This window comes from Hemiscyllium ocellatum, chromosome 13, assembly GCF_020745735.1.
Source record: "Hemiscyllium ocellatum isolate sHemOce1 chromosome 13, sHemOce1.pat.X.cur, whole genome shotgun sequence".
NCBI classification, from domain to species: Eukaryota; Metazoa; Chordata; class Chondrichthyes; order Orectolobiformes; family Hemiscylliidae; genus Hemiscyllium; species Hemiscyllium ocellatum.
The window spans coordinates 75,647,254-75,664,491 of NC_083413.1; the positions used below are offsets into that span (position 1 = coordinate 75,647,254).

Genomic DNA, 17,238 nt, shown 5'->3' on the forward strand with positions numbered 1-17,238 from the left:
GTAGGAGATTATGGCAGGTCCCCATGATATGGACAGTGTTACATTCGCCCTCAAAACAAACGTTAATGATCTCTGGTGCCTGTTAATGATTGTTAATAAATTGCATTTTGGCTGGCGATGCTAGTGTCCACCTACCATATGTTGGGGACAAGGACAGGGGATGGGCTTCCCATGGTCTAAAGCATTCATCATATTTTACATGCTCCTCACCTGCCAAAAACAAGGGCAAGTTGTGGAACATAACCCTATAAATCTGCCTCCGTTGCCAGAGGGGAGAAATTTACTCTATGGTGCTCAAGAGCGGAGGGCTTTTAAAATTTCTCTCCTTCCTCATTCACCATCCCATTCTCATTGGAATCCCACTGGCTATTATTTCAATGGCTGAGGCATAAGCCAGTTGGCAGTACAGGATTGATTTGATCAGGTGCCTCAGAAAGGAGCTTTGAAGAGTAGGGCGAGGAAGCTGTCCTCAGTAAGCAAACGTCTTTTATTGTTGGGTAGGATTCTGCAATGCAAAGCTGCGAGGGCCGCTGTACTGGAGTATCCCTCTCTAATCTCAACCACAATACCTCCCAAATTCCTGTCAGTGCCTCGTTTCTCACTAGTGAGTTTTGCTTTGGTGTCAGTTAGTGGACTCGTGAGTTCTTAAACTCCCCCCAGCTCCTCACCCTGTGCTGTTCACCCGATTTAGGTGGACAACCTGCAGTTGACAGGAGAATACTGGAAGCCAAAATACTTGGGCCTGAAAATGAAACCGACATGGGCTGCTTGCCTGAAACGCACTGGGCTTCAAACTGTCCCTTAGTTTCTTCACAAAGTGTAAAATGACTGTTAAATCGGTCTTCACACTTTCTGAGAAATAGAGCAAAAAAAAAGTGCTGGAGGTCATGATTTTAATCCCTAACCCCAGAACGTCAACTTCTGCCAATTACACAGCATCCTGCCTGTTGTCCTGATCGCTGCCCACATGATTCTGCATCCTGCCTGTAGCTGTTTCATTTTTTAGTGTTGGAAATGGGGATTTATTTTTTTGATTTTGCAGCCTTATTCTTTGCTATACAGGGCCTTGAGGAATACTGGAAACTTCACCAGGAGAATGCGGAGTACCTGCACAAAGGGATAGAGGACTTGGGATTAAAACTCTTCGTAAAGGACAAGGTAATGAGCAGCACAGCAGCTAGGTTGGCGCCAGGCCACTTATATATTATACATTGTAAAAAGTGAGGAGTTGAAAATGCAAACAGGAGGCAGTGGCATAACAGGAATATCACTGGACTAGTAATCCAGATCCACAGACTGACGTTGTGGGGTCAAATCCCACCATAGAGAAGGAAAATATCTGAAATTAAAACACAGTTGTTTAGTCCACTGATGTCTCTGGAGGAAAGGAAATTTGTTGACTTTATCTGATCTGACCTGTGTGTGACTCCAGCTATACAATGGAATGAAACTGAACAGTCACCTGGCATTGATTTAGGGAAAACTTAGTGCCAAGACCAACTCTGTTGTCCTCCTTGACACCATCATGTGCCCAAACTGGGACAACTATCTCACAGACTCACCAAGCAACATGATATAGGGATCATCAAAGAATATCTTACAGATAAAATCTCTGATGCCATTGAAGAGACTGCATATTTCCTGTTTCACCACACGACCAATCCACGAAATGTAGCAGTATATAGTGATACTGTCTGCGTAGTGTAGCACTACCACCTTGTTGAAAAAACTACAACCTTTGAACACATCTAGCAACTTGAAACTGGGTCTCATTAAGACACTGTGGGCCACCAGCAGCAGCAGACTTAACCACAACCTGCAATCTCTTGTCTGGGTTGATCCTGCTGCCTACTATTGGCATCAAGCTGTGAGTTCAACCCTGCCTCAGTGAAGAGTGCAGGAAGGTATAGCAGGAGCAGCACTAGGCATAATGAAAAATGACCTCTATCTGGTCAAGCAACAACATAGGACTGCATGCAAGCCAAGCAGGAGAAGCATGCGATAGACAGAGGTAAATAATGCCACAATAAACAGAGCTAAGCTCTGTACTGTTGCAACATTCGTTTGTGAATGGAGGTAGAAAATAAAATATTCCCATCCTCAATCATGGGAGCCCTGCATATTAGTCCAAAAAGTACTAAGAAGATGGTCCATCGTGGCCTTTACCTGAGGCTCTCAACATTACCAAATGGTAGTCTTCAGCCAGTTCAACTCCATATATTATTATCAGCCGAATGTACTGGATACTGCAAATGCTACGGGCCCTGACAACATTCTAGTTATAGGACTGAAGACTTGTGCTCCAGAACTTGCTGCACACCTTGCCATATAAATTTCAATGCATCTACAATACTGGCATCTATTCAACGTGAAAAATTTCTCAGTATGCCTTGTCCACAAAAATGTAGGATAAGTCACATCTAGCTAATTACAGCCACATCAGTCTACTCTCAATGAACAGAAAAGTGACAGAAGGTGTCATCAACAGTGCTATCAAGCAGCACTTGCTTAACAACCCTCACTGATACTCAGTTTGGATTCTATCAGGGCCACCCAGCTCCTGACTTTATTACAGTCTTGGTTCTAATAAGGACAAAAGACCGAAATTCCAGAGATGAGGTTAGAGTGGCTGCCCTTGACATCAAGGCAGTATTTGACTGAGCAGAACAGGAGTCAATGTTCACTGACGATTGTATTATGTTCAGCACAATTTGCAAGTCCTCAGATTCTGTAGCAGTCCTTGTCCAACTGCAGCAAGACATGTCCAACATCCAGGCCTGTACTTATAAATAGCAATTAACATTTGCAGCATACAAGCACCAGGCAATGACCATCTCCTACAAACAAGGGAATCTAACCAAAATCCCTTGATGTTCAACAGCATCACCATCATTGAATCCCCCAATTACAAAATTCTGAAGGTTACCATTGTCTCGAAGTTGAACTGGAGTAGCCATATATCTATCGTGGCTGTAATAGGTTAGAACCTAGGAATTCTGGGATGAATAACTGGCCATCTGTCTATTTAAAGTCTGTCATCTACAAGGTTCCAGTCAGCAGTGTGATGGAATACTCCCCACTTGTCTGGAATAGTGCATCTCCAGTGGTACTCAAAAAGCTGATGCAATCCAGGACAAAGCATCACACTTAATTAGCAACCCCATACACCAGCACATTTCACTCCTTCCACCATTAATACACATTGGCATCGGTCTGTACCATCTTCGAAACGCATAGGGGTAATTCACCAATTTTTCTTTTTTTTTGTAGATATTTTTATTGAAATTTAACATTTTTGCAAATTTATAAAAATAAACAAAACTCTCAAATACAAACATTGATGTACAATTAAATCATATATACAATAGTCATAATTTAACAAAGAAAAGAGAAAGAAAGAAAACAAAAAAAAGAAGAAAAAGAAACGAAAAAAGAAAGAAAAAAAAACTCAACTTTCTACTAATCTAACCTATAACTAACCAGAGTGTACACCTAAGTCTCTTACATGCTCGGAATGTATAAACATCAAATATAATAAAACCCGTATTCGCGCAGGATTCCTCTCCCAAGGGGCCCCGGAGCAGCCCGGTCTGAAATCTTCACTAAATAAAAGCCCTTGTTAGGATAGCCGAAATATCTGCATTTATATAATTCAAAAAGGGCTGCCATATTTTATAAAATAATTCAGTCTTTCGGTGCACCATATTTGTGAGGAAGTCAAGGGGGATATATTCCATAATTAATCTGTGCCAATTTGAAAGTCCAGGGGGGCCCTCAGCCACCCAGTTCACCAAAATATTTTTCCTTGCACAGAAAGAGAGAATAGAAAATAGTCTCTTCCCATGCATATCCAGAGATGAGAGGTTCGAAAAGCCCAAAAGGAGAGATACAGGGTCCACCCTAATTTCCGTTCCTAAAATTTCTGTCAGGGTATTTGCCACTTTAGTCCAGTATCTGCGGATTTTCTGACAAGTCCACAGACAATGTACAAGAGTACCCACCTCTATTTTGCATTTAGGACACATTGGAGATGCTCCTGCCTTAAATTTTGCCAGTCGAGCCGGAGCTATATGGGCCCTATGAAGTATCTTTAGTTGGATAGCCTGAGTTCTGTTACAGATAGCAATTCTTCTAGCATTTTCCCAAATGTCATTCCACATATCCTCAGAGATTTCTAGCCCCAAGTCCTGCTCCCATGTTTTAAGCAGGTCATCCATGTCTCCTGAGACTCCATCATGTAGCAAATGGTATATAGTACTAACGGAGGATGCTCCCGCTGGTCGTAAGACATTACGTTCTCTGTCTGATTTATAAAGACTATCTATTAATGTAGTCTTCCTCTGTATATAATCTCGAACTTGGAAGTATCGAAAGAGATCCCCATTAGGTATTCCGAATTTCAGACGCAGCTGCTCAAAGGACATCAGGATCCCATCTTTAAATAGGTCCCCTAAGCATGAGATGCCCCTGGATCTCCAGAGTTTAAAGGTGGCATCTGTAATCCCCGGTTGGAATCCCCATGCGCCTACTATTGGTGCATGGGGGGATGTTTTATGTGAGTTACCCTCATTTTGCCGCATTATATTCCAGGCCTTAATTGTGTTTAATATTATGGGATTTTTACAGTGGTCTGTAATGATTTTCCTCTTATCTGAAAATAAAAGGTTAATAAGTGGGTATTTTACTTGGGAGGCTTCGATATCCAGCCAAATTGATTGTGGATCAGATGAAACCCAATCAGCTATGTAACTTAGTAGGGAGCTTAACTGATATTTCCTAAAGTCTGGGAAGTCCAGTCCTCCCCTTGCCTGTGGAAGCTGTAGCTTCTTCAGCTTAATAAGGGGCCGTCTATGGTTCCAAATAAAGGAGCCCAACCAGCCATATAATTTACGTAGGGCTAGCCTTGGCAGCATCAGCGGGAGCATTCTCATAGGATATAAGAGACGGGGCAGAACATTCATTTTAATTAATGCTATTCTCCCTAGCCAGGAAATCGGAAGGTCTCTCCATCTCTGGAGGTCCTGCCTTATCCTTTCCATTAATTGTACAAAATTAGCCCTATACAGCTGATCAAATACTGGCGTGATAAAAATACCTAAATATAAGAAGCCCTCCAGGGACCAACGGAAGGGAAAAGGGGATCCGTCCATTAAGTGGGGTATCATAGCCAGACCACCCATTGGCATGGCTTCCGATTTTGAAAAATTAATTTTATAGCCTGAGAATGCACTAAATGTATTAATAACTTGAATTAGATGAGGCACTGACATTAAAGGATTACTGAGGAATAAGAGAACGTCATCTGCATAGAGGGTAATTTTGTGTTTGCCTGTACCAATCCTCGGGGCCGTTATATTAGGATCAGTCCGGATGGCTTCTGCTAATGGTTCGATTATCAGTGTAAACAACAATGGTGAGAGAGGACATCCTTGACGGCAGCCCCTACCCACACTGAAGCCATCCGATCTTAACCCATTAGTAATAACAGCTGCTTTGGGGTCATTATACAATGTTGAGACCCATTTGGTAAACACCTGTCCAACACCAAACCTTTCCAATGTGTAAAATAAATATGACCATTCAACCCTATCAAATGCCTTTTCCGCATCCAATGAAATTACTACTCCTGGTATCTTTCCCTGATGACAGGCTTGGATCATATTCAAGACCCTTCTGATATTATTGGATGATCTGCGGCCCTTAATAAATCCCGTCTGGTCCTCCTTTATAATATATGGCAGTACCCTTTCTAGCCTTAGTGCTAACATTTTTGAGAGAATTTTAAAGTCTACATTTAGTAAGGATATTGGTCTGTAAGATGCACAGTCTTCTGGGTCTTTTCCTTTTTTGAGGATAAGAGAAATATTTGCTTCTTTCAGCGTGGGCGGGAGACAGACCTGACTATGCGCAAAATTATACATATCCATAAGTGGGTCAACCAATATTCCTGTAAATTCTTTATAGAATTCAGCTTGAAAACCATCCGGGCCCGGTGCTTTTCCACTCTGAAGTTGCCTAATTGCCTCAAGTATTTCTTGGACTGTTAAAGGGGTATTTAGGGCCGACACCTGTTCCGGAGTCAGGCCCGGGAAGGTCAAATTTTTAAAAAATGACTGCATCCTCCTAATCCTATCTTCACGATCCTGCGATCTATATAGTTCAGAATAAAATTCTTTAAAGGTCGCATTGATCTTTTTATGATCATGAGTCAGGGTACCTGTACTTTCCTTGATGGTCGGAATAGTTTGAGGGGCTTTCTTTTTCTTTGCAAGAAATGCTAAGTATCTACCCGGTTTGTCGCCATATTCATATAATCTTTGTTTCGCAAATAATATTTCCCTTTTAGCCGTTTGAGTAAGCGCGGTGTTTAAAGCTGTCCTAAGAGCTGTAATCCTCTGCAATTTTGTGATAGAAGGTCTATCAGCGTATGCTGTTTTGGCTGCTTTTAGGCGAGCTTCGAGCAGACGCTGTTGCTCTCCCTTCATTTTCCTCTGGGTCGCTGAATAGGAGATGATCAAACCTCGTGCATAAGCTTTGATGGTCTCCCACATCATTGACGGATTGCTAGCCGTACCAGTATTAATTTCTAAAAAAGTTTTAAGTTCTTGGGAGAAGTACTTTAAAAATTTGCTATCTTTTATCAGGAAGGGGTCCATACGCCAATGCCGAGCAAATGTCCCATTGTTCTTTACCTTAGTTTCCATGTATACAGCGGCATGGTCAGAGATTGCTATAGTACCTATTTTACAGGTTGCTATAGAGTTTAGAAAAATCGATGGGGCAAAAAACATATCAATTCTTGTGTGACATTTATGTGGATTAGAGTAGAAAGAAAAATCTCTACCCTGTGGATGGAGACATCTCCATACATCTACCAATCCTAATTCTTTATTCAGGTCCGCCAGTTGTCTAGATCTGGGAGATACTCCAGCGGCACTCTTGGGAATCCTGTCTATTTCCGGATCCATAATACAATTAAAGTCTCCCCCTGTAATTGTATGACGGGCACCAAAGGCCATCAGTTTTGAAAAAGCTTCCGTTATGAATTTAAAGGGGTGTGCCGGGGGGCAGTACACATTTAAGATCCCATATTCCTCTCCATTTATGAGGGCTTTAATCAAAATATATCGTCCAGATTCGTCTTTTATCTGATTTAGAATTTTCAAAGGGAAGTTCTTCCGGACAAGGATAACGACTCCCCTGCTTTTTGAATTAAAAGAGGGAAAAAAGGCCTGATCAAATCCGCCCTGTCGTAATTTTAAGTGTTCTTTATCCGACAGGTGTGTCTCCTGTAGGAGAGCTATATCAACTCTCTCCTTCTTAAGATTTGATAATATTTTCTTCCTTTTAACTGGCGAATTACTCCCCCTGACATTCCAGGTGCACCACTTAACCGACTGTTCAGCCATAATCATCTGGACAGATCCGAGACCCCTCGGGAGGGGAAACCCTATCTAGAACATCCCGAGCATGGAGCATACAAGATTTACAAAAGTAAAGACTCTCTGATACACTCAAAACAATATAACAAAAAACTCTTTCTAAGTATAAAAAATATAAAACATTCCGAATTGGAGATTTTCTCCCTTGTTCCCAGGGAGCGTCACTTCCTCTCCCACAGTCCATCTTACCCTCTTCCAACCAGTGCCCCACCCTTGACCCAGGTGTTCCTCAATAAAATGAGGAGAATTCAAATATAATATAAAGCTAGAGTTAACAGTGAACACCCCACCCCCACCCACACCCACATCTAAATATATTTGGGAATATTAATACCATATATAACTATAAGATTACAATCTCAACATGTAATACTTAAATATAATACCACAAAATAACAGGGGAAAGAAAAACAACCCCGCTCCTAAAAACAGAAGTAAAATAGAATAAGGTAACCACCTCTCCCCATCAACATTAACCAAACGCCCCAACATATATATATATATATATACATACACACATAGGGGGAAAGATAAGAAAAGATGAAGGGATGTAAACCAAAATAATGGGAAAGGCAGACCAGCGTCCACAATCTCTTACAGTTTATTTAAGAGAGTCCAAGAATTCCTTAGCCTTCTCCGGTGATCCGAAGTTATATATGGATCCTTCGTGGCTAAGGCGTAGCGTCGCTGGATATCGTAAGGAGTACTGGATATTTAAGTCCCTTAAACGCTTCTTCGCCTCATCGAATGCCTTCCTCTTTCGGACCAAAGCTGGGGAGAAGTCCTGGAACAGCATGGGTCCTTTGTGGGTCATAGCTTGGGGATCTTTTCCCAGATTTCTTGAGGCTTCCAGGAGCATCTGCCTCTCCCTATAGCTCTGCAGCTGGAACAGGACCGGGCGTGGGCGCTGGGTTGAGCCGGGCCCACGTACTGTGACCCGGTAGGCCCATTCTACCCTTACCTGGCCTGATCCATTATGCAGATTTAAAAGTTGTGGCAGCCAATGCTCTAAGAATGCTGTCAGCTGACCTCCCTCTTCCTGCTCGGGCAGGCCCAACAACCGAATATATTTTCTACGACATCGATTTTCGAGGTCATCAATGTGGTTTTCTAGGTTCTGGACTCGATTCTCGAGAAAACGGATGTGGTCGGCTGTTGATTTTATCGCAGTCTCTGAGGCTGCGGCCTTCGACTCCACCTCTCTGACTCGGCACTCCAATTCCTGAATGTCTCTGCCCTGCTTCTGCAGCTCGGCTGATAGTGCTTCTCTGCTCTGCCGAGACTCATCGATAAAAGCATCAATCTTCGCCTCCCACCTGGCAAACATCTCCTCAAAGCTCATCTTCATTGGTAAATCTCCTGAAGCAGCTGAAGACACCTTTGTTGCAGCTGAAGAGGGAGAGGGTGGGGGAGGGGTCCCTGCTTTCTTAGAGCCGCCTGTTCCCTTCCCTTTACTCATTTTCCAGCTAGTATTAGACTATTTAAATGTACTAATACGTAACTATTTAAGGTTAACAACTATTATAAATGGTTTAGAGAGTGTGGTGGGGGTGGATAGCCCACTTTTCCCAAGTTTTGGGTAGAGCACTGTGGACTCAGTCTTGCTGGGTCGCCGCCATCTTGGATCCCCCCCACCAATTTTTCTTTTAACATCACCTTTCAGTATCACAATCTACCATCCAGAAGGATCAGGGCACCAGTTGCAGGGATCACCATCTCCATCACCTGCAGGGATCACCATCACCAGCAAGTTACCCTCCAAAGCCACACCATAACAATGCGGACCTGTGTAATTGTTCTTGCAGTGTCACTGAAACAAAATCCTGGAACTCCCTCCCTAACAGAATTGTGGGTGTTCCTTCACATATGGACTGCAGTGGATTAAGAAGGCAACTCATCACCACCTTTTACAGGGTGACTAGTGGTAGGCAATAAATGCAGGTCTAGATAGCAACACACCCATGAATGAACTGTAAAGCACTAGTACACACACACTCACTATAAAGGAAATGTATGAGATAACATCATAGGTGTTTCATGTGAAGGGCACGGTTAAGATGTAACCAGTCTCAAGTGATATTACAGTTGTCCATTGGCTGAGAGCGATGAAGAAACTATGGGATGGAAGAGGGTAGGGTAATGTGAGAGGGAGGCATGGGTGCTTGAGCAGGAGATAAGGAACACTGAAAAAAATAGCATTCTTTTGAAGAGATAAAACACTGGTAGGAGCTCTGATTAGGAGCAGCTGAATAATAAACTTACCAAGTCCCTGCAGTGACATGTATACCTGGGGACCCAAATAATACCTGTCTTCTTCCTCAGTTCTTTCTCTCTTCCCATTAATATTGGTGATTTGGCTTCCAAACCAAAGTGAGTAACTCATCTCCTGACTCCCCAAAGCCTGTCCACCATGTACAAGGCAAAAGTCAAGAATGTGATGGAATACTCCCCACTCACGTGGATGGGTGTAGCTCCTACAACATTCAAGAAGCTTGACACCATTCGGAACAAAACATCCCATTTGACTGGCACCGCGTCCACAAACATCCACTCCCTCCACCACTGATGCGTAGTACATTTGCTGCTACTATCTACAAGATGCACTGCAGAAATTTACCAAAGAGCCTTAGACAACACCTGCAAAATTCATGACTGGTTCTATAAGGACAAGAGAAGCAGATACCCAGGAACATCACCACTTACAAAGGTCCCCCCCAAGCCACTCACCACCCTGATCCGGATTTCAAAATATATCACCACGCTTTTGCTGTCACGAGGTGAAAATCTTGGATTTCCCTCCCTAACAGCATTGAGGGGCCTACTGACAAATATGGACCAAAGTGGTTCAAGAGGCAGCTCATGATACTTTCTCAGGGGCACTTAAGGATGGGTACACCCATGCCCTACAAGTGAATAAAAAGAGATAATCTCAGAATTCCCCATATTAAATTCAACTGGCCCACCAAATTAATCTATGTATTCTTGTAACTTCCTTGCCCCAACTACACAAATTAATCTGAGAACTATCTTTGTACCATTTGTAAACTTGCACATACAACCTCAAGTCTTTGTTCAAGTCACTGACATATGGCAAAATGCTGAGATCATTAAGAAACCCTTCATGAAATGGCAATTAAACCCAAAGACAAACTAGAAGAAATTTGCCTCCTGCTAATGTGCAGCATATAAACTCAAGGCCTTCAATGTCTAGTCCTGAAAGAAAACAGGGCATTAATGAAAATGGGGTGGTTTAAATAAGGAAAGAAAGACATTAAAATAGTTTGTTTTTCATTTTTCAGGCCATTAGATTGCCCACAGTTACGACAATTGCAGTACCAGAAGGCTATGAGTGGAAAGACATCACTGATTTCATCATGAATAAATATCAGATTGAAATCACTGGGGGTCTGGGGCCTACTATTGGAAAGGTACGTGAGGTCCACCTACAGGGAAAATAACCTGGTATATTGATTAAAGGCATGTACTGATGTTCATGTTATCCATTTATCTGTACATTTTGCAGGAACAATTTAACTAAAACAGGGTGAGGTCTACACACGCAGCTGATGAACTTTACACATGGTAAATTATGTAAAGGGGTTAATGTGGTGGTGAAATAAACATTGCCTGAAGGTATTAGAGCATAGCTAAGGTCTTGGGCAAAGAGCTGGGTCGTGTGCATGGGGAAGGGACTGTTGATTATTCTGACTTTAACACAACAAGTCTTTGATGCATCTTTCACTTTGTTTCTACTCACCTGCATTGTTCACTTTATTCTGCCTGAACAAAAACAAATCTTTGATTAAACTATTCTATTCACTTGGGATTGCATACATAGCAACGTCCTAATCTTACTGCGGTAGCTGTGTAGAAACAATTGCATACATCTCATTTGTAGGTCATTTCAGCTCTCTGGTAGGTGTTCAGTTTTAAACTATGTTAGCAGATGACTGCCAGAGGCTATCTTCAGAAGGACCGACAGAGAAAATACTTCTAAGATTTAAGTTTGTGCAGAAGAGGATTCCAAGGGCTTATATTTTAGGCCAAGCTGCTGGAGGAAGGAGTCATATAGTTCACCCTTGTGGGACCGGTATATAATTTTAGGGCAAATTCCTTACTCCTGTATTTCTGGCAGGATGGCATGGCGACACAGGGAGAGTGTTGGGCTTAATATTATTCTGAGACCACAAGATACATAGATAAATATATGGGATAAACTCAATAGATTAGTCACCCACGCACAGCAACATTGTACAACATGTGGGTTTTGGTTTCTAGTTCTATCTTTCAAAATCTCTGAAAAACTGTTGAAAACCATGCTCCTTCACCGTATTTCACCTGTATCAACAGTAGACATCACAGATAAAACTTCATTAGGTGCTGATTCATGAATTCCTTATACAGTCCAGTCATACATCCTGTTATAGTTGTTACAGAACTACTTCCCTCACGCAAGATTTCCTGCCTTACCTGTTCTTTAATCTTTGAAAGAGCTGATATTAGTATCTATTATCTTTCGACAGCTAGTGGTTCTATTTCTCTGTTTTGTACATTAGCCAGAAAAGTTAAACTACAATCATTCATGGTTAACAACATTATTGTTACCATTTTAGACAACAAAGAATAGGTGCAGGAGTAGGCCATTCAGCCCTTCGAGCCTGCACCGCCATTCAATATGATCATGGCTGATCATTCCTAATCAGTATCCGCTTCCTGCCTTATCTCCATAACCCTTGATTCCACTATCTTTGAGAGCTCTATCCAACTCTCTCTTAAATGAATCCAGAGACTGGGCCTCCACTGCCCTCTGGGGCAGAACATTCCACACTGCCACCACTCTCTGGGTGAAGAAGTTTCTCCCCATCTCTGTCCTAAATGGTCTACCCCGTATTTTTAAACTGTGTCCTCTGGTTCGGCACTTACCCGTCAGCGGAAACATGTTTCCTGCTGCCAGAGTGTCCAATCCTTTCATAATCTTATATGTCTCAATCAGATCCCCTCTCAGTCTTCTAAACTCAAGGTATACAAGCCCAGTCGTTTCAGTCTTTCAGTGTAAGGTAATCCCTCCATTCCAGGAATTTTTTGTGCACTGATTTCTTAATGTCAAATTAAGACATTAAAAGTAGAAGGCAAGCAATGTTTTCCTGTCCTGTATTTATTGGGATTCTAACATTCTAAGGTGTAAAGAAGTTAATTCTTTATTAACTCCTGAACATGCCCAAAGGTAGGTTGAAAGTAGAGCTACAACACTTATTCTCTTTGACTTAAACCACTTCAATTTCAATGATCACATATTCCATTTGGAACGTGGGATTAATGGATTTAGACTAACATTTCTAAGCAATCTATAACTAAATCAATTTATTTCCTGATCTTAGGTTTTGCGGATTGGATTAATGGGCATCAACTGTACAAAAGCAAATGCAGACCTTGTGCTCAGAGCTCTGAAGGATGCCCTTGCACAGTGCAAGAAAAGCAAGCACTGAGCCAAGGCTGAAGGTATGGAATGGTTCTGGGATCTAACAACCAGCTGACCGAACAGGAAGCTAATCCTTCAATAACAAAACCTGAATTACTTTGCCTTTGGTATAATAAATCAGAACATACTTCCAACTGTACTGAATCCTAGCGATTAGAAAATGAAACTCAAAAGGCCAAATGTTGTTTTGCTTTGTGATATGTATTACCATATAAATACAAAGGATCTATTACATTATACTGAAGAGCACTATTAAATTCAATCGTATCTGAATTTGCAACAAAATATTTTGGAAGCTGGTGTGTATTTGAACATTGTCCTAGTATCAGTCACCAATCTTAATTCTCTCTGTGCTTGGCAAACAAACATACCAAAGAACTTCATTTTTCTATTTATCTCAGCTTTAGCAAAGTCCCCTGATAGGTTCAGATGTCAGAGGATGAGGGCGAGGAATGGAGTTGGGCCATGGGTCATAATTATCTATTGTAACTACTACACAATGACATAAATCAAGCAATAAACAAATTAAATGACAAAATCTCACCCTTCCAATCAGGTTAGTGCAATTATGTGACTGAAACAGGAAAGGGAGTTTATTGTAGAGACTGCTTTTTGGATACTCTGAAAAATTGAGGCATTATGGAGATGGGAGACCTCAATATATAACTATAACAACTGTGTTGTATGAATTTAATACATTACAGTGTAAAATTCAACGGACCCCCACATCCATGTATCTACTGAATAAACAAATTTCAATGGTATGTTCTTGAATTAATTTTTAAATTGCTCTGCCAGTTCAACCAGTTCATTAGACATGCGATCAGTTACACATTCAGATGCATTCTGTAATTCCAACCTTAAATTGCTTACTTCTTTTTCCCCCATCTATCCTTCAACACTTTAGATTTCTACTTTAGTTTGATACTCCAGGACAGTGTTGAGGAGTGCTGCAGTGTCAAATGTCACAGCCTTCTGATATGACATTACACTAGCTATTGAAATGAATGTGAAAGTTCCCAACTTCCCAGGCAGAACTTTTAGAGGTGTGGGGCACTGACCTGATGTCCTGGCCAATATTCCTCTCTCAACATACATGATAACTCCTCTCACTACAGCATCGTTTTAGCAGGTATCCAAGAGAAATATTATTGTTTCATATTCTATATCAAAATGAGGTGATTCATGGCCATTAAATGTACTGAATCTTTATCTCAACAAATATTGATCAAACGTAACACAAGCACAAACACAATTTGACAGGAGCCTTAAAATTAAAACCTCGTTTGACTGAGAAGCCATGCAAATCAGTGAGCATAGGGTGATTAATGAATGGGACTTGCTGCAAATTAAGACACAAGTAGCAGAGTTATGGATGACCTCAGCCACAGATGAAAGAGTGTGAAAGACCAGTAAGTAATACTGGTGGGCGGCACGATGGCACAGTGGTTAGCACTGCTGCCTCACAGCGCCAGAGACCCGGGTTCAATTCCCGCCTCAGACGACTGACTGTGTGGAGTTTGCACGTTCTCCCTGTGTCTGCGTGTGTTTCCTCTGGGTGCTCTGGTTTCCTCCCACTGTTCAAAGATGTGCGGGTCAGGTGAATTGCCCGTAGTGTTAGGTAAGGGGTAAATGTAGGGGTATGGGTGGGTTGCGCTTCGGCTTGGCGGTGTGGACTTGTTGGGCCAAAGGGCCTGTTTCCACACTGTAAGTAATCTAATCTAATATGTTTAAATTGATAAATCCGGAGGTAACAAAGGCAAGAATGAGGGTTCGAACAGCAGATAATCTGAGGTGGATCACGTAATGTGGAAATAAATGGTCTTAAGAGATGGGATAAATATACGTTGGAAGTAGCAGGAACTCTGGGTGAAATGCAATTTCACAATCGCAAACTCTGTGGGTTAATCTCTGGGTGTTGCCAGGAATAGAGCCAGAATAGGCAGCTGTGTCAGCTAGTTTGATCACTTGAAAAAAATGGCTTCAGTTGTCTCAACATTTAGTTGAAGGATATTTCTGCTCCTTCGGTACTCTGTTAGAAAAATACTTGATCACTTAAAGTCAACTCAAATGATGGTGAGGTAGAGCTGGATGTGGTCAGGGCCCATGTGAAAGTTAAAGCTGTGCTTTCACATGATGTTGTCAAGGGGCGGCATGGAAAACAATAAACAGCAAGGAACAAAAGACCAATTTTTGTAGGACGTCAGGGTAATGTTGCATGAGTTGTAAGAGAAGTTACTGCAAGTGATGGTCTGAATACAATTAGAAAGGCAAAATTGAAACCCCCTAGGACAGCAATCCCATCCAGCAGTACAGCACTAGGCTGATGTTGGAGGAAAACTGTGTCATCAACTGTCAGGCTGCAGCAAGTTCAAAAAGGTCAAGGAGGGGAAGCCTACCTTTGTCACTGTCACGTACAATGTCATTTGATAATTTATTAAAAACTATCTCTGTACTGCAACAGGCCTAGAACCTGATGCAAGGAATCAGATATGCAAGCCTGGGAAAGTGGTGTACATATTTCAAAGATGACAGAACATTAATGGACTTGGGAAGAATAGGGAGGTTTGGGATGGGGTGGTGGTGGTCAAGGTTTGGTTTGTTTTGAGCAATTAAGTTGAAACTTTTCAGCCCAAGGCTGGACTTTGTCTAGCGCTTAGAATCATAGAATCTCTACAGTGGATGCAAGCCATTTGGTGCATCGAGTCCACACCGACCTTTGAAGGGCATCCTACCCACATTCACATCCTATACCTGTAACCATGCATTTACCATTGCTAACCCACTTAACCCACACATGCCTGGACACTATGGGCAATTCATTTAATCATCTTTGGACTAGAGGAGGAAACTGGAGCACTTGGAGGAAACCCACGCAAACACAGGGAGAACGTACAAATTCCACAGGGTCACCTGAGGGTGGAATCAGACCCAGGTCCCTGGCACTGTAAGCCAGCAGGGCTAGCCACTGAACTACTATTGCTGCAGGCAGCTAGACAGTTCTTTTCAATAAGGAGCTGTGAATAAAAGCAAATGTTGTGAACTCAATGAGCAACTTCATTTCTGACCTTATTTTGAGCGAGGACCATTGATGAAGCAGCTGAAGATGGTGGGTGTCCAACAATCATCATCCTAATTCTGTATTTTCAAAATGACATCAGACAATGGCAAGTTCTTTTTCCCCAGATTCCTATTGACTTCAATTTTATCAGGGATCCTAGCTGTCACACTCCGTCAAATGGTGCCTTGATGCTGAAGGCAGATACTCTCACCTCATCTCTTGAAATTTACTCTTTTTGTCCTTTATTAGTCCAAGGCTGCTATAAGATCTGGAACTAAGTGATTGTGGCAAAATCCAAATTGTTGCTTAGGTGTTACTTGATGATATAACCTCTTACATTTACCTAATATTTGAATGTAGCCTGGTGGGGGATAACTAGCTGAACTGATTTTGAACTCCTCTTTGTGGACTGAACATAGTGATACAATTATGCATTTGCCTGGGAAACGGTTGTGTTTTAAGTGCACTGGCCCAGCTCAGCTTTCGGCACTTGCGAACAAGCACTCCAGGCTGATTTCATTCTGAAAATTTTGGAGGCTATTTATTGTGTTTAAGGCTTTTAAAGAAGTTTGTGAGAAGATTTGTAGATCGGGTGCTCGTTGTTGTGGTTCTGTTCGCCGAGCTAGGAATTTGTGTTGCAGACATTTCGTCCCCTGTCTAGGGGACATCTTCAGTGCTTGGGAGCCTCCTGTGAAGCTAAGGATAGCTGGTCGTGTCGTTTCATCGCTAGTTGGTGTTATCCTTAGTAGCCACACACGCAGATGACAAGCAACATGAGTTCGACTGGGACAACACTACTATTATAGGACAAGCCAAACAGAACAGCCAGGGAATTCTTAGAGGCATGGCACTCATCCACAGATTCTATCAACAAACACAAACACATCGACCTGGACCCAATATACCAGCCACTGCAACGGACAGCTGGAACTGACAACCACTATAAATGCAGGAGGAAACAACACAGAAGCGCTTCACAGGAGGCTCCCGAGCACTGAGGATGTTCCTGAGACAGGGGCGAAATGTCTCCAACACAAATTCCCAGCGTGGTGAACAGAACCACAACAGCTTTCAAAGAAAATTGCTTCCAATACTATGAGGCAAGGGTCAACATGAAATTAAATCCCTGAAGACACCGGTGAAAAATCTCACAATAGACCATAGTTAACTTATTGCTATAAAAGTAATAGTGGTGCCCATAAATTTTTGTTTGTGAATCAAACTGGTTACTAAATGAACTGTTAGCTTTGAATCCA

At 42.0% G+C, this 17,238-nt stretch overlaps 1 protein-coding gene across 1 annotated transcript in view; it reads left to right on the forward strand.

Annotated features, from left to right (window-relative positions):
* The window catches only part of LOC132821368 (alanine--glyoxylate aminotransferase-like), a 33,096-nt gene extending 20,168 nt beyond the window's left edge, over positions 1 to 12,928 (forward strand). Inside the window, exons 9-11 of the mRNA XM_060833950.1 lie at positions 1,063 to 1,158; positions 10,742 to 10,870; positions 12,821 to 12,928. Coding sequence (XP_060689933.1) covers positions 1,063 to 1,158; positions 10,742 to 10,870; positions 12,821 to 12,928 — 333 coding nt within the window. The remainder of the gene's footprint in view (positions 1 to 1,062; positions 1,159 to 10,741; positions 10,871 to 12,820) is intronic.
* Positions 12,929 to 17,238: the final 4,310 nt, after the last annotated feature.